The 21,746-nt window shown below is 45.4% G+C and overlaps 1 protein-coding gene across 1 annotated transcript in view; it reads left to right on the top strand.

Moving 5' to 3' along the window:
• Positions 1–20,771, top strand: part of SMC5 (structural maintenance of chromosomes 5) — a 403,478-nt gene extending 382,707 nt beyond the window's left edge. The window contains exons 21-24 of the mRNA XM_063913893.1: positions 9,270–9,389; positions 19,410–19,589; positions 19,670–19,765; positions 20,417–20,771. Of these exons, the coding sequence (XP_063769963.1) occupies positions 9,270–9,389; positions 19,410–19,589; positions 19,670–19,765; positions 20,417–20,554 (534 nt within the window). The 3' untranslated portion in view covers positions 20,555–20,771. The remainder of the gene's footprint in view (positions 1–9,269; positions 9,390–19,409; positions 19,590–19,669; positions 19,766–20,416) is intronic.
• Positions 20,772–21,746: the final 975 nt, after the last annotated feature.

Genomic DNA, 21,746 nt, shown 5'->3' with positions numbered 1-21,746 from the left:
CGTGTTCCCTCCGGTGTCACTCCTGCCCAGGATAATAAGGAAGTTCAAGCAAGAAGGAGGAATCCTACTTCTGATCGCTCCTGCGTGGCCCAGACGGCATTGGTTCTCAGACCTCCAGGGTCTCTCGTTAGAGCGTTCTCTTCTACTTCCACAGCGCCCAGACCTCCTTGTTCAGGGCCCATGTGTCTACCAGGACTTGACCCGACTGGCTTTGACGGCGTGGCTCTTGAAGCTTCCGTCCTGAGGGCCAAAGGTTTTTCTGAGGCGGTTATTCAAACAATGTTGAAGGCCCGTATACCGGCTTCTACTCGGATTTTATCATAGGGTCTGGAATTCCTATTTCACCTGGTGTGCCGATAGGAATTGCGATGCGTTCAAGTTCAGTAATGCCAATCTTTTGGCCTTTCTGCAACGAGGCCTTGACTCAGGCCTTCGTCTGGCCTCCCTCAAGGTACATGTTTCTGCCTTATCGGTGTGGTTTCAGAGAAAAATTGCGACTTTTCCTGATGTTCACACGTTCACTCAGGGTGTTCTACGAATTCAACCTCCCTACTTGCCTCCTGTGGCTCCTTGGGATTTGTCTGTTGTGCTGAATGCCCTACAAGAGGCTCCGTTTGAAGACTGTGGACCTCAAGTGGCTTACACTTAAGGTCTTGTTTTTGCTAGCTGTTGCTTCGGCTAGACGGGTTTCAGACTTGGGTGCCTTATCCTGTAGGTCTCCCTTTCTGATTTTTTACCGTGACCGGGCAGTTCTTCGAACGCGCCCTGGTTATCTTCCTAAGGTGGTGATTTCGTTCCACCTTAACCAAGAGATTGCGGTTCCGGCCCTTAACTCTCCCGATTTGTCCTTCAAAGAGCGGTCTTTGGATGTGGTACGGGCTCTCCGTATCTATGTGAAGAGAACTGCCTCCATTCAGAAATCTGATTCTCTCTTTGTACTGTTTGGTTTTCACAAACGTGGCTGGCCTGCAAATAAGCAGACCCTGGCCAGATGGATTAGAATGGTGATTGCACAAGCTTACGTACAGGCTGGTCTTCCAGCTCCTGCTACTATCAAAGCCCATTCCACTCGGTCTGTTGGACCCTCTTGGGCGGCCCGCCGTGGTGTGTCCCTGGAACAATTGTGCAAGGCGGCTACGTGGTCCTCAGTGAACACGTTCATAAGGTTCTATGCCTTCGATACTTCCACCTCCCAGGATGCTTCCTTTGGACGCCGGGTTCTTGTGCCCGCTGCAGTGCGTCCCCTCCCATGAGGAGCTGCTTTAGGACATCCCCAATGTTATTCCCTGTGGAATACAGTGTACCCCACTGCAGAAAAGGAGATTTATGGTAAGAACTTACCCTTATTAAATCTCCTTCTGCGAGGTACACTGGATTCCACAGGGCGCCCACCCTGACGCACTTGGCTTCTTTGGGTAGGTAAGGCATTAGCCGCTGATACCTTCTCCTGTCGTGAGAATGTGATGTCTGTGGCTACTAACTGTTGTCGTATCTCTTACCTGCTACTGCATTGCACTGGTTAACAAACTGAGCTCCTGTGCATGGAGGCGGGTTTATAGAGGAGGCGGCGTTATGCATCCTGGGAAGAAGGTCAAAGCTTTAGCTGTTGGTGCCTCCGGATCAAGATACTACTGTACACCCCGATGTTATTAGTTGTGGAATCCAGTGTACCTCGCAGAAAGAGATTTAACAAGGGTAAGTTCTTAAGGCCCATGTACACGGGAGAGATGTGTGCTGAGCGAACCACTCAGCACACATCTCTCCCGCTGCTCAGCACAGCGCGATGTGTGCTGAGCAATGCGGGGGAAGACGGGGGGCCGCTCATTTCACCCAGCGGGTGAAATGAGCGACATGCTAGATTGTCCTGCATGAAGGCTCAATCTAGCACCGGCGATAGCGCATCGCTATCGCTGTGGGGGGTACACACGAGTGATCTGTTCTTAAAATCTAAGCAATCTAGTCAGATTGCTTAGATTTTAAGCATGGATCTCTCCGTTAGTACCCCCTTTTACCATAAATCTCCTTTTCTTTCCCAGCAGCACAGGCTCCCTCTCCCCTATACCCTGCCCCCAGCCACAGGCATCCAGTTTCAGTTTGGCACCTCATAAAGAAGGGCACTTTTTTTTACATGGGCTCCTTTTAAGTAGCTTCTTCATAGTTTCTTTGATTTGAATTTTACATTTACTTGAGCAGGCAGTGAGTCGGTGCCAGAGGTGCTCTCACTGCTGCTCCAACGATCAGCAACGCTGGTAACTGGGTCAGTGACCTCGGCCAGGCTCCAGCACATTGTAGAGAAGCAGCAGCCGGAGCCATCGGAGACCAGTAAGGTGGTTTCCTGCTTGGTTAAGGGAGATCACCGATGGTGCTGGCAGTGGGGGACCAGGCTGTTTCGGCATCCCCACTAGACCACCATGATGATTCTTATGGTAACATGGGCACTATACAGTGTAGCAGCCATTACCCAGGAGTCCAGGCCAGACGAGGAAGGTAGGCTTTCCCTATCAGCCCCACCCCCTTGGTGCGTTTCCTCCAGCAGGCATCCTGCTACTGGGTATTTTTCTCCTCTCCTCCATTCATGAGTAGCTGGGCAGCAATTTTAGCACATTGCCTGCCTCAGCACATCAGCAAAGAGAATCACAGCCTCCTGTCTCCCTGTATACGTCACTATAGGTAGTCAGGTTATACATTTTTCTTCCTCTCTCACCCCCCCCCCCCCCCCCCCCACCCCCTTCCTTTATCCCCATCCAATGTTTATGTTGGATTGTTGAGCACTATTTGCCCATTGGTCTTTTGCAATGAATGTTTTATGTTCGTTTGTACATTCAGTTGTTAACACCAGTTTATTTATTGGCATTCACATAGATATTACTTATATGCATAGCCCCACATTCCGTGCACTACCCCTTAATTGCACACTTCAGTTTGGATAACTTTTGTGTGATGGGGCAAGTCTTCAAGCAGTGCACCCTGGGAGGTGGGCACTAAGTGTTGCATAACTATGTGACCTGTGCTGAAGTGCTTTCTCCTCCTGTTCATGATGGTCTCTACATCCAGTATTTCATGACTGTGCAGCAGGAAGTCCCTTCTGCCACGGCTTCCAGGCAGGAACCAGCATTGGCTTCCGCACTTTCACAAGTAATGTTGCAGTTAGTTAACCAGCCTGCAACCCCCAGGCCCACTTTTCCTGCTAGTCTACCTATAGGCATGGGCCAGGCTACCAGCAGTCTACCTGCTCAGGGTGTTTCACAGCCATCTACCATGGAACCACTGTGGATGCTTAGTCAATGCAATGGTTGCCACAAGTGTCGGCATCTTTCCAGCAGATGCTAGACAGACCACCCATCCAAGCGCCAGCCTACCAGACTAGATAGCTCTACGCCCCTGTCTGTTTATGACTTGGACTCAGGTCATGGTGATAATATTTCCATTACCTTGGATGTTGAGACCTCCTCTATTCTGGAGGACTCCCTACCACAGGTGGATATTGAGGCCCTGATCAAGGCAGTTAAATCTACACTTTTGATGAAGGATTCGGAGCAGACCTTTGAGTTTAGTGCCCCAGTATGTAAGCGTCAGAACAAGGTAGTTCCCTTCTGCTCAACTTAAGGATCTCCTTGTGGAGGCATGAACTTACCCTAACAGGTGCTGGTATCTAAGCACATTGCTGCCTTTACTCCGCTCTCAGCTGTGGATAGAGCCAAATGGGAGTCCTCTACTTTGGTGGATTCTCTCATTGCCGGCTAGTGAAAACTACTACCTTGCCTTTTCCTAACTCTGCATCCCTTAAGGATCCGACGTATAAGAAACTCAACTTCCACATGTTTCGAATGCAGGTGCTATTGCACGCCCAGCACTGGCATCCGCTTGGGTGGCTAAGCCATCGGATGCTCAGCAGATGCCTTGGTGGACTATGTCAGTTGTGGTACCCACAGACTTCATGGCATCCTTAGATACTCTATACAGGATGCATAGTTGCATATTCCCATCTGGCTAAGTCATCAGTACTTCCTCAAGTTTTCTGTACGGGAGGAACACTTTCAGTTTTAGGCATTGCCATTTGTGCTTTTCATGGCTCCTCACGTTTTCACGAAAGTCATGGCGAGCATGGCATTACATCTCCGACACAGAAGTGTCCAAATCCTGTGGTATCTGGATGACCTACTTTCCTTGGCCCGGTCACCGGATGTCATCAGGGATCATATCCGTTTCATGGTGGAATTCCTTCAGTCTCATGGGTGAATCACCAACTAGTGAAAATCCATCCTGACTGTCTCAAGAGATGCCACATACTGGATCCTTACTTGAGTAGGGGTTCATTTCTTGGACAGGCTTCAGTCCTTACAGACCAAAACTAGCTAATTTTTAGGTCACCATTGAGTGTAAATACACTCTTGCTTGCAGATCCTGGGCTCTCTGGTCTCTTCCCTTCAACATGGTGGTGTACAGCTGTATCCTCTTACATCTTTACTCCGTGCGCTGCAAGTCGGGTTACACACGTGAGTACCGTGTGACACGGTAGCGCAGAGTGTCTTTTCTTGCGTTTTTCCATGAAAATGCATCTTGGACGTAAAGTAATGTAACATGAATCCGCTTCTGTTGATTAAAATGATATGCAGCATGCCTATATTCTGTGAGTGACTGCAAAAAAAGATGCTCGACGCTACCAAGTCACGCCACGGTATGGCGCAACTTCAAGGGCTGTTTAGCGTGACTGCAGCGAGGATGTAAGAGGACACATCTGTATGGCCAGTTTCACTCTCGTCCTCTGCAAATGGCGATTCTGACCCGCTGGAACAAGTCCCATCTGCAGCTCAGGTCACAGAAGATCGTTCTCTCTTGAGAGGTCTATCACTCCCTTTTGTGGTGGCTCCACCAGTCCTACCTAGCCAAGGGATGCCCCTTTTGGATCCAGGGCTAGGTCCTGCTCACCACCAACAGAAGTCTTCAGGGTGGGGGTGACTTGTCATCAGACAAATCAAGGCTGGTGGACGGTTAAGGAGAGCCGGCTTCCAATCAATATTCTGGAGCATCGAGCAGTCTATAGAGTTCTTTGCCACTCCTCCCGCATTAACTGGTCTGATAACGCATCAGCCATCACCTACATAAACCATCAGGGTGGCAGTCGCGGCGCCATAAAGGAGGTGAGTCGCATTTTCCAGCGGGCAGAGCATCATTTTCCAGCTCTGTCTGCAGTCTACATTCCTAGGGTCCAAAATTTGTAGGCAGGCTTCCTAGCCACCAGGACGTTCACTCGGGCGAGTGGGCCCTACACCCAGATATCTTTCCCCTCCTGGTTCTTTGCTGGGGCTTACTTGACATCAACAACCATAAGCTGCCAAGATACTGCTCGCTTACCAGGGATTCCTAAGCTCTCCTGGTGGACACACTAACGCAGAGGTTCTCAAACTCGGTCCTCGGGAGCCCACACAGTGCATGTTTTGCAGGTAACCCAGCAGGTGCACAGGTGTATTAATTACTCACTGACACATTTTAAAAGGTCCACAGGTGGAGCTAATTATTTCACTTGCGATTCTGTGAGGAGACCTGCAAAACATGCACTGTGTGGGCCCCCGAGGACCGAGTTTGAGAACCTCTGCACTAACGGTTCGGTGGACTTTCCCCCTCATGTACTGTATATCTTCCATCCAATTTCACTGTTTCTGCAGGTTCTCTGCAAGTTGTAGTTTGAAGGAGAAACAGACCGTGATCCTAGTGTCTCCAGATTGGCTGCAACAAGCTTGTTACACAAATCTTCTAGGCCTCTCCATCGATGCCACGCTGAGTCTTCCTTTACGGCCGGATCTTATATCACTGTTTTTTACAGAGGTTATATTTATTTCATGAATACTGATATTATTGTCTATGCTGATTCTTTAGCTAATTAAAATAATAATATTTATTAGTTTTGGCTTACCTTCCATACCTGAGGGCTACACATACATTTCTTATTTTTATATTGTTAGTAGCGCTGTTCAATTGGATAAAGATTGGTTGGAATATTGAATTGCATCATTCTTTTTGTAATGATTGAGATGTATGGACTTTTTTGCAGGCTGTCCTTCATTTGCAACCTCTTTTTGTTCCCCCAGTGGATCCGTTCTTCCATCTTTCCAGTTGTTCGCCTTTGAGCCTTTGGACACAGTAGACATCCGCTGGCTTACATGGAAAACTGTATTCCTCCTCACCAGAGCAACAGCCCGCAGAGTGTCTGACTTGAGCGCCTTGTCTTGTCATTAAGCTTTTCTTATTCTTCACTCGGACCAGACTTTCTTAGAATGCGATTAGGCTACCTCCCTAAGGTAGTTTCCAGATTTTGGGGGTGATTGAGAGGCAATCACTGCAACGGCAGCGATCGCACTCTGAAGGCTTTTGTGGAGTGCGCACACACAGCAGTGGGCGTGCTTGCGCTCCCAGTAAGTCCCAGTGATATGCTGTCAATCAGACTGAGGCGGGGCGTGCCAACGGCATTAAAACGCCATTGGTGGGGCGCGGTCCGGACAACGCAGACGTGTCCGAACCGTTGTGTGGGCGAGCCGTGGCGGCTGCATGACGTCACACGCAGTTGCTGCGACCCAAAACACGGCAGGTAGCCGCCTGCCAGCGCAGCTAGCTACTTGGGTGTGAAAGCATTGCAGCCATGCAATGCTTTCGCACCCTTGCTGGGGGGGAGCAGGGCCTGACATGCGGGGCGGACTAGCCCTGTGCTGGGCATCCCTCCGCATGTCAGAGAAACTGATCGTTGATGTGCTAAATTTAGTTCTGAATCACCTCTTTTATTTCAACCATGAGATTGTGGTCCCTTCTTTCCAAGTACTGGATTCTTCGCTTGAGGAGTCCTCTTTGGATATGTGTGGGCCCTCCGGATTTATGCAGACAGGAAAAGAGATCTCCTTAGAACGGATTCTCTCTTTGTCCTATATGACTTTTACAAACTTGGCTGGCCGGCTAAAAAGAAGACATTGACCAGAAGGCTCCATTTGTCTATCCGCCAAGCATATTCTGCGTAAGACCTTCCTGCCCCTGCTACAGTGTCAGCGACTCATTCGACTATGTCAATGGGGACTTCTTAGGCAGCATGACATGGCTCCTCTGTGGAGCAGCTTTGTAAAGCAGTCACGTGGTCCTTTGCCTATACATTTATCAGGTTCTATTCCTTTGGCACCTTTGCCTATGCAGATGCAGCCTTTGGGTGACTGGTACTTAGCGCAGCTCAGGAGCATCCCTTCCCTTCCCTTAGGGGAATAGCTTTGGGACATCCCAGTTTTATCCCTGATTTCCCTATGACTGAAGAAGAAAGGAGATTTATGTTCTTACCTATTAAATCCTTTTCTTCTAACCCATAAGGACACACATGGTTTGCGGTCGGGTTTAGATGCTTTACACGGCTAAACTCGACCTTTATGGGTGCACACAGCACAAAACAAAACAAACATTTTAATTGCGCCCTGCGATCTCTCGTCACTTTAGATGGGAAAACGGGGTCACAAAACAATTGAATATCGACTTATATCTCATTGATGTTCTAGATTTACAAATAGTATCCGGTCATAATGTCAACCTGTTCTGAATATTGACATGGATATTATGTCAACATACAGAAATGTCGACTTTATGCATGTCAGCGTAGAATTTTAATGCTTAATTTGGGGTTAGGATCAGTCTAATATAGTGGAAAATGTTCTGTCTACATTTTGGCTGTCTACATACACAATGGGGTCAATTCTATTCTCCGACAAACTCCCGGCGCTATTCAATACAGCGACGAGTGACCCTCAATTGTCGGGAATTCTTCTCTCATCCCCGGGGGATGAGAGAAGAAACCCGACAAAAGTGCTGCCTCGCGGCCGGCGCAAGGCTGATTCTGTCGGGAATCAGCCTCGCGCCGGGGAGTTAAGTCGGAGAATGCCCGTTCTCCCAACAATTCAACCTGTTTAGTCGGCGAGAACGGGCCATCGCCGACTTAACTGGAGCTGAATTGAATAGCGTTGGGAGCTAATTCCCGGCGCTATTCAACTGTCGGAGAATAGAATTGACCCCAATGTTGACATAACGAACATGTTGACATTTCTGTATGTCAATATATCTTACCACAACCCTTGAAACTATACCTTTACTAGACTTCAGCCGTTTACCGTGGTCTCTAGTTTTATACAGTACTCAAAAACAGGACTGGCCAGAATTAAAAGCAGTCCGCAAGTTCACCTACTGTGATGTTCTGGCAGGCATATGTGTCCGTGAAAGGACCAGTGTGAGACAACATTCAGACCCACTCTAGTCATGTTGTGTTTCCTGGGAAACATGGAGAGAGAGAGAGAAAGTGGATTGAGATAAAGTACCAACCAATCTGCTGACAACGGTGTGATTTTTCAAAAACAGCCTATAACATGGCAGTTAGGAGCTAGATGGCTGGTACTTTATCTCTGTCCACTTTATCTCTTTCCAAGGCTTACTACATAGACCCCCATGGTGTTTCAGTCGAGCAGCTGTGCAGGGAGCAAACTGGTCTTCTATGCACACGTTTGCAAATAAGGTTATACATTTTTGTGTCAAATGAGACCAGTATTAGGCATATAGAGTTGCACACTGCTTTCCTGGAGAATCCCCTACCCTTTTAGGCTTGCTGTCGGGAATTCCAGAGTAGCAGTGCCCCAGATTGGATGTCAGAGAAAATAGAATATTTGCACTCACTGTAAAATCCATTTCTCGTAATCCATCTGGGGAACAATGCATTTCATACCTTGTGGTTATTACTCTTTTTAATTTTGTTTTGTTTAATTTTAAGTTTGGAGTGCATATTCACCATTAGGTAGTAGCTAGTTACTACAGTTTTCTGTGGTGGGGATAGTAGGTTATGGGGAGGGGAACTTTGTATCTAGTTTGGCTAATGGTCAATGTGCTTGTTCCATATACCCAGCCCCTTTATTAAAAGTAGCAGTGTCCTTCAGATGCATTAGGAAAAATTGATCCTATACTGTAAGAAAATAAAGTTCATAATATGTCTGAACAGAACGAAAATGTATCTAGTATAAATAAAAATGATTAAAATAAAAATGTAAATAAGATTTAAAATTTGCTTTGCTCTTCTTTTTTTTTTTTTAAATGGATTAACAAATCTTGTGTTCACATATTAATGTGACACAAGAGGAAATTGATTCAGTAAAGCTTAAACCAACAGAGAGCATACAGGCCATGAACGTGATACAATGCAATCAGTTAAGCCTGTGTTAAAATAAAGCTCTTTTCAATAAAAGTATTTTATTTTTGTGCAGGTGAAGCAAGATTGGCTTACGCCTTTGAAGCATTTAGTAGAAAAAATCAATGAACAGTTCAGCAGCTTCTTCAGTTCGATGCAGTGTGTAGGTGAGGTCGATCTACATACTGAAAATGAGGTAAACTACTGACCGTGATACCCCTTTTTTAGTTTTGGAGCAATATTTAACACCAAAATATTTCCATAATTGATACCATAGATTTGGTTCTTGAATTCCATAAGCATTTGTGTGGGAATGTTTCCCCAGACAATCACTGTGAATATTTTTATTCTATACAATTTATTACTGTTACATATAACTAGTATTTTAGACCTATCGGTCACCAGTTTGGTAGCTGTATCGTTCCTGCTGTTGCAGAATTTTTATTTCCTCTCCTTCCCATCTCCCACTCCCTCCCATTTTCCTGTAATCTCACTCTTCCCTGTCGCCTCCTCCTTCCTTCCATCTCTCTCTCTCCCCCGCTTCCTCCTGCCTCTCTCCCTTTTATAACCCAAAAAATAATTCTCTGTGTATTTTTATTCTAATTTATTACTTTTATTAATAACTAGTATATTGGCCCATCATTTGCCGGGTTTGTTGCTATTGATACCGGTGTTGCACATTTTTTTTCTCTTTACTCCCCCACGTTCCCTTCCCTCCCCACATCTTCCTCCAATTTTTCTCTTCTTTTTCTTCCACTCCTCCTCTCATCCCTCTACCCCTTTTCCTCCCATCTCTCTCCCTTTTTTTTCCTACAATCCCTACCCCCCCCCCTCTTTGCTCCCATTTCTCTATCCCCCTTTTCCTGACATCTCTCTTTACCTTTTCCTCCCATCGCTCTCTCTCCTGCTCTTCCTTCCATATCTCTCCCACCCCCACACCCTTTCTCCAATCTCTTCCCCCCTCTCTCTCCCTCCCCACCTTCTTACAATCATCTTCTCATCTCTGTTCCAATCCCCTTCCTAAAAAATCTCTCTCTCTCTCTCTCTCTCCTCCTTTTCCTCCCATCTCACTCCCCCTCTTCTTCCTGTCTCTCCCTTCATCTCTCGCCCCTGCCCCTTCCTCCTCTCCTCTTTCTCCTATCTCTTTTAACCTTTCAGGGGCACCTGGATTTTAACCTTCTCCTTGATAGTGAGGAAGAGATTGGTTTGCTGGGAGAAAAGAGTGGCTGTGTCTGTCAAGCACACAATAGCGGGCCTATAAGAGATAATATCTTATAATAAATATTATTTTGCTGGAAGAAAAATAAGTCTTTTAAACTATCTACCTGGCCAGGCAACTTTACAGAGGATATCTAGCAAATTGGATTATTTGCGTCTTTTCCACAAGTTACTGTAGCATATTTTTAACTCCTACTTGTTTTTTTGTTTTTTTTTATTGTTTTAAGTACGATTTTAAGTCTATAAATATTGTGTGATGAGTCTCAAAAACTTTACATCCATTTCTTTATTTGGTATTTTTCCTTATAAATTCAAGTGTTTGGATTTAATATTTGATTTACTTCATCAGTAGTGGATGATGTTGAGGCCTTTGAAAAAAGTTGTAGCTTTCAGTGAAGTTGTTTACTTCACTGCTATAATTAAAACTCCCAGTAAGAATTCTATTCCATTTACCCATCCTATATTACTGAGTATTCATGCTTTAAAATGCTGTGATTTCCTGGTCAATCAATCATGGCATTTTAAAACAACCATCTGACACTGCCCTAAGAAAGCAATGCGTTACTATATACTGTACATCTGTGGCTTAGTTAATGATGTGCATTCCACAGCACATGGGATACAAGCATAGAAAGCTGACCTACTGTACAAAGGACAAAAAGCAAATAATGGGCTCTTACAATTTTATACATGTTGAAAAACTGGCCTTGGAAACCACTTGAGTGACAAACTTGGGATTCTGTGCATTTTGTGTTTAACAAAACCTACCAATCACTTAAAAAAGTAGTCTTACAAATGAATTATGCTGCATAGGATTTCAATTGAAGAACAGTTTGGAGGAGCAGTTTACATCTGCTATTTTACAGCTCAGTGGCATTAAACACTAATGGTGGTATTCCTAAATCCCACGGATAATTGCTGCATTGAAGGAATCCAGTTGTCAGGGATTACCCCGCGTGTGGATGCCTGATGTCAAAAAGTGGAGCTGCGAGATAAAGTCAGCAGAAAAACTGCAAAATTCGGGGGTTTGCGCAGGGGATAAACCCCCGCCATTTATGCGTTATCGGTAGGTTTCCGTGCCTGACTCTCGACTTAAGATGTGGGAAAACTGCTATTTCATTGAATAGACCTTCCCTGCGCCACATAAATTTTAGCCGACAGATTGAATACATCCTTTTGTAAATGTGTTCTAAATTGATACTGTTTGAAGTGTGTATGTTTCAGCACTTCGCTATGTATAAAAAAAAAAAAAAAAACATTTTTAAACATTATACCACAGTTACCTATACACAGGAAACTTGATTTATATTGTAATAGATGAGTTTTTTTCCCAGGGTTGAATTTAGTTCTCTCAGCTTTGCATAGTTTCAGTATATAGTTGTCTACAGCAGAGGTTCCCAAACTGTGTGCCGTGGCTCCCTGGGGTGCCTCGGGACACTTGCAGGGGTGCCCTGGGTTGGTGGTCCAGGACCAATTCAAATTATTCATGGTCAATATAATAGGCAAAACCAGTGCTGGTGGCTGCCAGTCATAAAATATGTGGCCAAACAGAAGCAAATCTTGTCCCTTACCACACAATTGACCCTAAGGATGACATATAAACGCGATCTATTTAATGTAATATTTATTTCTAAATTTCTCAATAAGAAATTTTTGGCCTTGGGGTGCCGTGAAAAAAATTCTGATATTCTAGGGCGCCGTGATTCAAAAAAGTTTGGAAACCACTGGTCTACAGGGTTTCAGCAGTATTCAGAATGTAGTGTGCTTGTTGAGTGTCTACAAGCAATATATGGACCCCGGAAGGCAGGTGCTGTGATGTTGGTAAGTGTGTAAAATGGCTACTTTAAAGCATTTTACACCCACCGGCAGTGCATCTGTAAACATGATGAATTACCGTCATGCTTACGGTTGTACTGCTGGTGCTTGTAAAATGTTTAAAGTAGTTTTTGCTGCACCTGTTCAATGCTGACACATTTCTTGTCCTGTATCGGCTATTGATCACTTATACTCTCTATGATTTACTCTAATCCCTAGAAGTATGTTTTATTGGCAGTTGTGTCTTGCAATGCAAATTTTACCATTTCTCTTACGGGATCCGGTCTGAAGATCGAAAGTGTCTAGGTCGACAATGCTTAGGTCGACCACTATAGGTCGACAGTCACTAGGTCGACATGTGCTAGGTCGACAGGTCTAAAGGTCGACATGAGTTTTTCACATTTTTTTTCTTTTTTTGAATTTTTTCATACTTAACGATCCACGTGGACTACGATTGGAACGGTAAAGTGTGCCGAGCGAAGCGAGCCATGCGAGGGGACGCGGTGCACTAATTTGGGATCCCGGTCACTCTACGAAGAAAACGACACCAAAAAATAAATAAATCCTCATGTCGACCTTTAGACCTGTCGACCTAGCACATGTCGACCTAGAAACACTGTCAACCTTCCATCCATGTCGACCTAGTGACTGTCGACCTATAGTGGTCGACCTAAACATTGTCGACCTAGACACTGTCGATTTGATGAACCACACCCTCTCTTACGCCCTAGAGGATGCTGGGGTCCACATTAGTACCATGGGGTATAGACGGGTCCACTAGGAGCCACTGGATGGGTCCACTAGGAGCCACTGGCACTTTAAGAGTTTGAGAGTGTGGGCTGGCTCCTCCTTCTATGCCCCCCCTACCAGACTCAGTTTAGAAAATGTACCTGGAGGAGCCGGTCACAGCTAGGAAAGCTCCTAGAGCTTCTTTAGTTTAGTTTTTTTTTAAGAGTAAGTTAGGCACAGGGAGGCTGCTGGCAACAGCCTCACTGCTTCGTGGGACTTAGGGGGTGAGCAGTGTCCTACCCTACGGGGTGAGAGCCACTATCTCCGCTGACAGAACACTGAGCTCCTGAGGGAATAGATCGTTAGCCGCCCCAGGCGACCGCTCACCCCAGCAGTATGCCGCCACCCCCTAACAGAGCCAGAAGATGTTTGTGGCTAGTGAGTCACCGGCTCTCCTAGCAAGCGGGTAGCAGGTGTGAAGATGGCGGCAACAGGGTAGGGAGCGCAGTACTATCTACGCTCCGGGGCTCAGCAGTAAGTGCGGTGCTGTGAGGGGCACCCTGAGCCAGCGTCTACACCCTAAACTGGTCGGCAAGCCTGTCAGGGACTATTGATCACTGTCAGCACACACCTCAGGCCAGTATAATACAACTCCATTGCGGGAAGCAGCGCCATGTTCAGGGGGCGGAGCTTCTCCTCAAAGCAGACCCAGCAGCGTTCAGCGCCATTTTCCTGCCTGCAGCTCCTATTCCACAGACGCTGACAGGGAAAGCTGTCACTCCCAACACCTCCAGCTATCCTGTGCGGTACCAGGGAGTTATAGAAGGGGGAGAGGCAGTGTAAGGTCTTTGTAACCTATTAAGGTACACAGATAGCGCTGGTAGTTTTATTTGGGCTACCTCTGAAGCGCTGTGTGTGTGTGGGTTGGCTCCAATTTCTGTGTCCCTCTGTGTCATACTTGGGGGGGAATCTGTAGCTGACATTTCTGTGTGTGTGTGTTTTTATAATCTCACATAGCCATGTCTAGGGACTCTGTGTCTTATGCTGCAGAAGAGATTTCCTCTCAGGAGGAATCCATTCCATGTACACAGGAATGTAATGCCTTGTCTCAGATCCCTATTGTTGAGCCTGAGTGGTTAACTAACTATTAAAGGAATGATCTCAGATTTCTACTAGGGTAGCTAATACTGAGAATGAAACTCAGGTGTTAAAGAAATCTATGGCAGTGTGGTGAGGCTCTGTTCCTATTCCTGCATAATCCCCTAACATGTTCCCACAGAAACATGCACTTGTCCAAATTATGCAAGATGACATGGATACCGACTCTGATACTGCAGACGGTGATGGGGACATGCTGAGGGGGGCGGCATCCCTTGAAAAGGGGGTGCAGCTCATGATTGAGTCCATTAGAGATGTGTTAAATATTACTGACACCACCTGAGCAGGTTGAGGAGGCTTACTTCACTGACAGTAAGAAAGCCTCGCTAACCTTCCCTGCGTCTAAAGAATTAAACGCTATATTTGAAAAATCCTGGGAAAACACGGAGAAAAAATTCCAGATCCCCAAAAGGGTTCTGATAGCTTTTCCCTTCCCTGAGGAGGATAGGAAAAAATGGGAAAACGCACCCATTGCTAACGCATCTGTCTCCAGACTGTCTAAAAAGGTGGTTTTGCCTGTCCCTGGATCTACCGCGTTAAAAGAACCGGCTGATCATAAGCTTGACACTACGCTCAAATCCATTTACACTGCTTCAGGAGTGGCGTTAAGGCCGACTATCGCCTGTGCATGGATTTCTAAAGCCATAGTAAAGTAGTCAGGCACATTACTAGAGGATTTGGATACAATGGATAGGAGTGATATTGAATTGTTTTTACGTAACATACAGGATTCTGCGGGGTTCATGGTGGAATCCATGAAGGACCTGGGTACACTGACTGCGCGGATATATTCCATGTCGGTATCAGCTCGCAGGGGACTCTGGCTACGCCAATGGTCTGCAGATGCGTAATCCAGGAGAAGTGTGGAGAACCTACCGTACACAGGTCAGGCTCTATTTGGGGAAGCATTGGATGCGTGGATTTCCACGGCAACCGCGGGTAAGTGACCTTTCCTTCCCTCTGCTACACCTTCTACGAAGAAACCTTTAACTTCAACTGTGTCACAGTCCTTTCGGACCACTAAGGCAAAAAAGTCCAAGCCTCCTGCCACCTTCTTTAGGGGTGGTTGTGCAAAATCCAAAAGGCCTGCACCCGCAGGCTCCCAGGACCAGAAACCTGCTTCTGGTTCCTCAAAATCCTCAGCCTGGAAAATGGCCTGGTGGGTGCGAGACTCAGACATTTCAGCCACGTCTGGGTGTCCTCCGGCCTGGATCCCTGGGTGCAGGATATTGTGTCCCAGGGGTACAGACTCGGAACTCCCGCCTCACCGTTTCTTCAAATCAGGCTTACCAGCTTTGCTGACATGGCTATCCTACAGGAAGCCATCCTATAATTGGAAAGGTCACAGGTCATTATCCCGGTTCCACCTCATATGCAAAACAAGGGTTATTTCTCAAACCTTTTCGTGGTACCGAAACCAGATGGTTCAGTCAGACCGATTTTGAACTTTCATTCGTTAAAGCCTTATCTAAGGGAGTTCAAATTCAAAATGGAGTCTCTGAGAGCGGTAATTTAAGGTCTGGAGGAGGGGTAATTTCTGGTATCTTTGGATATCAAGGATGCGTACCTCCACGTTCCGATTTGGCCGCTGCACTAGGCTTATCTCAGATTTGCACTGTTAGACAGTCACTATCAGTTTCAGGCACTGCCATTCGGCCTCTCCACAGCACCGAGGGTGTTCACCAAGGTGATGGCAGAGATGATGGTTCTCTTCCGCAGGCAGGGGGTGAACATAATCCCATATCTGGGCAATCTGCTGATAAAGACGTCGTCCAGGGAGAAGCTGTTGCAGTCCATTGTTCTCACGACTCATCTGCTCAGGGAACACGGTTGGATCCTGAATCTTCCAAAATCACATTTGGAGCCGACCAGGAGGTTGTCTTTTCTGGGAATGATCCTTGACACAGAAGTGCAGAGGGTGTTTCTTCCAGAGGAGAAAGCGTTGGTGATGCAGACAATGGTCCGGGATGTCCTGAAGCCAGCCCGGGTTTCGGTTCATCAGTGCATTCGCCTTCTGGGGAAGATGGTGGCCTCTTACGAGGCTCTACAATTTTGAAGGTTTCATGCTCGGGCCTTCCAACTGGATCTCCTGGACAAGTGGTCGGGATCTCATCTACACATGCACCAGAGAATACATCTGTCTCCGAAAGCCAGGATATCACTCCTCTGGGGCTGCAACTACCTCACCTTCTGGAGGGCCGCAGGTTCGGGATTCAGGACTGGATCCTTCTAACCACGGATTCAAGTCTCCGGCGCTGGGGCGCAGTCACTCAGGGGAAAACCTTCCAAGGAAGGTGGTCAAGCCTGGAATTCAGCCTTCCAATAAACATTCTGGAACTAAGAGCTGTGTACAACGGTCTTCTCCAAGCGGCCCATCTTCTGCAAGATCGAGCCATTCAAGTGCAGTCGGACAATGTAACGACTGTGGCTTACATAAACTGACAGGGCGGAACGAAGAGCAGAGCTGCAATGTCAGAGGTAACAAGAATCATCCTCTGGGCAGAAAAACATGCATTGGCGCTGTCAGCAATCTTCATTCCGGGAGTAGACAACTGGGAAGCGGGCTTCCTCAGCAGACACGATCTCCATCCAGGAGAGTGGGGACTCCATCCGGAGGTGTTCACGGAGGTAATAGATCTTTGGGGTGTACCTCAAATAGACAAGATGGCCTCTCGTCTCAACAAGAAGCTTCGGTGGTATTATTCCAGGTCGAGGGACCCGCAAGCCGTCGCGGTGGACGCCTTAGTGACTCCGTGGGTGTTCCAGTCGGTGTATGTGTTTCCTCCACTTCCACTCATTCCAAGAGTTCTAAAACTCATAAGGAGAACAAGAGTTCAGGCAATCCTCATTGCTCCGGACTGGCCAAGAAGGGCTTGGTACGCGGATCTTCTGGATCTACTGCTAGAAGAGCCGAGGCCTCTTCCTCTTCGGGAGGACCTGCTGCAGGGGCCGTTCGCTTATCAAGACTTACCGCGGCTACGTTTGACGGCATGGAGGTTGAACACCAGATATTAGCTCGGAAGGGCATTCCGAACAAGGTTATTCCTACCCTGATACAGGCTAGGAAAGGAGTAACGTCTTAACATTTTCATCGTATTTGGAAAAAATATGTATCTTGGTGTGAGTCCAAGAAGTTTCCTACGGTGGAGTTTCAACTGGGACGGTTTCTCCTCTTCCTGCAAACAGGTGTGGATATGGGCCTGAGGTTGGGGTCCATAAAGGTCCAGATTTCGGCCCTATCCATTTTCTTCCAGAAACAATTGGCATCCCTTCCTGAGGTTCAGACTTTCTTGAAAGGGGTTCTGCACATCCAGCCTCCCTTTGTGCCGCCTACGGCGCCCTGGAATCTTAACGTGGTGTTACAGTTCCTCCAATCGGATTGGTTCAAACCTGTACCGGAGGTTGAGGTCAAGTTTTTTTACGTGGAAGGCAATCACTTTGTTGGCCTTAGCTTCTGCTAGACGTGTGTCGGAGTTGGGGGCTTTGTCTTGTAAGAGCCCCTACTTGATATTCCATGAAGATAGAGCTGTGCTCCGGACACGTCAGCAGTTTCTTCCGAAGGTTGTGTTGGCATTTCATATCAACCAACCTATTGTGGTGCCAGTTGCTACTGACTCCTCAATTTCATCAAAGTCCTTGGATGTTATAAGGGCTCTGAAAATTTATGTGAAGAGGACTGCTCGTCACAGGAAATCGGACTCTCTGTTTGTCCTGTATGATCCCAAGAAACTTCGGTGTCCTGCTTCTAAGCAGACGATCTCTCTCTGGATCAGGTTCACTATCCAGCATGCGTATTCTACAGCAGGCTTGCCGTGTCCTACGTCTGTTAAAGCCCACTCTACTCGTAAGGTGGGTTCTTTCTGGGCGGCTGCCCAGGGAGTCTCGGCTTTACAACTTTGCCGAGCGGCTACTTGGTCTGGGTCGAACACGTTTGCAAAGTTCTACAAGTTTGATACTTTGGCCTCTGAGGACCTGAAGTCAGTCAGTTCTGCAGGAGCCTCCGCGCTCTCCCTCCCGTTCTGGGAGCTTTAGTACATCCCCATTGTATTAATGTGGACCCCAGCATCATCTAGGACGTAAGCGAAAATAGGATTTTAATTACCTACCGGTAAATCCTTTTCTCGTAGTCCATAGAGGATGCTGGGCGCCTGCCCAGCGCTTCGTTTTCCTGCAGTGGTTGCTTAGTTCAGTACTGCTTTGTTCTTTGTTAAGTACTGCGTTGTGATGTGAATCAGTCATGTTATTCAGCCGTTGCTGAGTTTCAAGCTTGTTATCTTGGTGTGCCTGGTTTGTGTGAGCTGGTGTGAATCTCACCACTATCTGTGTAATTTCCTTCTCTCGCAGTTGTCCGTCTCCTCGGGCACAGTTCCTATACTGAGTCTGGTAGGAGGGGCATAGAGGGAGGAGCCAGCCCACACTCTCAAACTCTTAAAGTGCCAGTGGCTCCTAGTGGACCAGTCTATACCCCATGGTACTAATGTGGACCCCAGCATCCTCTACGGACTACGAGAAAAGGATTTACTGGTAGGTAATTTAAATCCTATTATTGTGCTCGTAATATCTGTTTGTGGTATCTCGTAGCTTTTACTATGCTGATTTTTATATGTATGCTCCAGGTGGTATTCAGTTTGCCGGCTGTTGGAATCCCGACACCTGGCATACCGACACCTATTCTCCCTCTTGGCGTCCATGACCCCCCTGGAGGGAGAACAAATAGCCCCCGTAAGGGCATGCATGTGCTCGGGATCCCGGCGCCAGTGTGTTAGTCGTCGGGAAACCGGCCGCAGGCAAACCATACTATACCCGTATTCTCCATCTTTGATGTTTAATTTTGTAACTCAAATAAATCTTCATTAAAAATAGCATTTTGCACTTGCCAAGATTGCAGCGCCTGCCTTACAGGGTCCTTGTGCTGCTTGTTGGCACTTTAATTGATGATAAGCCATAACAGAAGGTATCCCAGGTAGTCGTCAGGAAGTCCCTTACAAGGTTCAAGAGGGAAGTTATTCATGGTCATTATCAGCCAAGTGGAGGAAACAAATCAGTTTTGAGCTAATGCCTGCTGCAAATCTATGTTAGAATGTTGTTGGAAAAATTATGAGGTGTTTTGGTAAGTTTTGCCACCTATTTTTGCTTGTCCCCTGGCAAATATGCCAACGTCCTCATTTAAGTTGCTGAATTATGTTTGTAATGGGTTTTTTTGCAAATATTTACCCTATTCTAAAAAGAAAACACTGATTAAATAAAAGAACATATGTATTGCTAATCTTTGTTTATTAATGTATGCTCTTGATAGGAGGATTATGATAAGTATGGAATAAGGATCCGTGTAAAGTTTAGAAGTAGCACACAACTTCATGAGCTGACCCCGCATCATCAGAGTGGAGGGGAGCGCAGTGTGTCCACAATGCTCTATCTAATGGCTCTCCAAGAGCTCAACAGGTGCCCGTTCCGAGTAGTGGACGAGATAAATCAGGTAAGGAAATAAGAAGTATATAAACATATCTAATGTTTCATTTGCTTCTTTGCTAATAATCTATATATTTGTTCATTAAGGGCATGGATCCAGTGAATGAAAGACGAGTATTCGAAATGGTAGTGAAGACAGCTTGCAAAGAAAACACTTCTCAGTATTTCTTTATTACACCAAAGGTAATCACCACTTGGCGGTATCATGTTGGTACACTTTTACTTTCTTAAATTAACGGAAAATAGAGTAAAAATCTTAAGGGTCAATTCAATTAAAAGCAATAGCTGCGATGTACTGTTCACATCATAACCATCAATATTGCAGGCTTTCCCTGGCATCCCATAGAGGTGCGCAGGAAAACTTTAGATGCACAGCGTACGTATGAATGGGTTTCTTTGGCACTATGGCCCAATGTGAAATTATACAACTGTGTGAGAATGTGTATTTGTAGAGTTTTCCTGTGCAGCCAGGACATCTGAGAAAATGTTTGTGTGGATATATCTTTAAACACTGTGCTTAATGTATTTGAGGAAAATATAGTTACATTAGTTCTAAATTTTAATATTAATTGAAGTTAATTTAACTTAATAAGAAGTATTTATTCTACAGATGTAAAAAGATCAATGGGTTTTGTAAGTTTGATACCAGTATCTGCATGTTTGAACATAGGTTTATCATATATATGCAATTGTGTAGCTAAGATTTCTGCATTGTAATCAGATATAGAAGGTAGGGGTTTTGTTTTACTTTACTGGTCCTTCTCGGTTTGCTGGGAGTTTCAGGTCTTTCTTGAAAGTAGGGTAATGCTTATTCTCCTTATTTTCCTTCCTCAGCTCCTCCAGAATCTAACGTATGCTGACAAAATGACTGTATTGTTTGTGTACAATGGACCTTACATGCTGGAACCCACAAAATGGGACTTGAAGGCTTTTCATAGAAGACGTCGAAGAGTAGCTAAAGTGGCTGAATAAAGTTCTCCCCTTAAATCTTCTCTATAAACCATCAAGAGATTTCTGCTACAAAGTTCTGAGTTTACAATTAACTTTGAAAGAATTCTTTGTCAGGGGTAACACATGTATGCAATATAGTAATGTTTATATATTTGATAGCATTGTAAAGGGAGCTGTTAGTCAGCAATTTGTGTAGTTTATTATATCTTTTCTAACATTAAATAATTCCAAAATATAACGCTTTTTTACTCTGTTCTGAAATTTGAGATGTGAAATACTTGGCACAGATGCTTTTCAGTGTTTGTTTTAGTAAATAAAGGTTTGGTACAAATTTATTTTTATTTTGCCATCATGGATTCTCAGTAAAAATTCACAATTTAAACTTAGTGGAGAGAAATATTTACCAATCTGCAGACTAAAAAGTTAACAATGGATATTTAAAAAAAAAAAAACATAAATATTAAGAGCTTATATCAATAAATATCAAGCATGTTTCCATGAATTCGGTAGAAACTGCAGTTTCTGTATAATTTCCAAATTGTTGCTACTGTATGTACAGTACTAATAGCCTAATGCAGGAGATTTCACAGAAACAGCGGTTATCATTACTGCTGTCCCTGTGAATTACTATTTCATACATAGTGGTGATGTTCACAGACAATATGAAAATATCAATCACATTACAGATTGTTAAAATCGCAGCAGTGCTGCAATTATTAATACAGAAACCCTAAGAGTAGAACGTTTTTGGGTGTCTTTATTTCTCCAAGTGAATAATGATCAGTCAGTTGGACACTAGTCTTTCTGCAAACTAGCACACAGGTGTCCCTCCTGCCTTATGTTAAATTATTTTGGTACTACAGCTCACTGAAATCTATCCAAGAGTCCTTATATACTGCATTGACACTGTAGCCTTACTCTCTGCTTCAACCAGTCTGTCCATTCTCCTTTGACCTTTGTCTTTAACAAGGCATTTTGGCCAACAAAACTGCTGCTTTCTGAAAGTTGTTTTTTGCATACATAATTCTTTGTTTTCTAAATTGTTAAGACTTGTGAAAATCCCAGGACACCAGAAGGTTCTGAGATACTCTAATCACCCTGTCTTGAATCATACTGCAACCAAGGCCACTTAGATCAGATTTCCCATTCTGGTGTTTGTGTTGAACAGCAACTTAACTTATTTACTGTGTGCATGCTTCTATGCATTGAATTG

The sequence above is a fragment of the Pseudophryne corroboree genome, chromosome 1 (genome assembly GCF_028390025.1).
Source record: "Pseudophryne corroboree isolate aPseCor3 chromosome 1, aPseCor3.hap2, whole genome shotgun sequence".
NCBI classification, from domain to species: domain Eukaryota; kingdom Metazoa; phylum Chordata; class Amphibia; order Anura; family Myobatrachidae; genus Pseudophryne; species Pseudophryne corroboree.
This window is presented reverse-complemented; position numbering and strand designations above follow the sequence as displayed.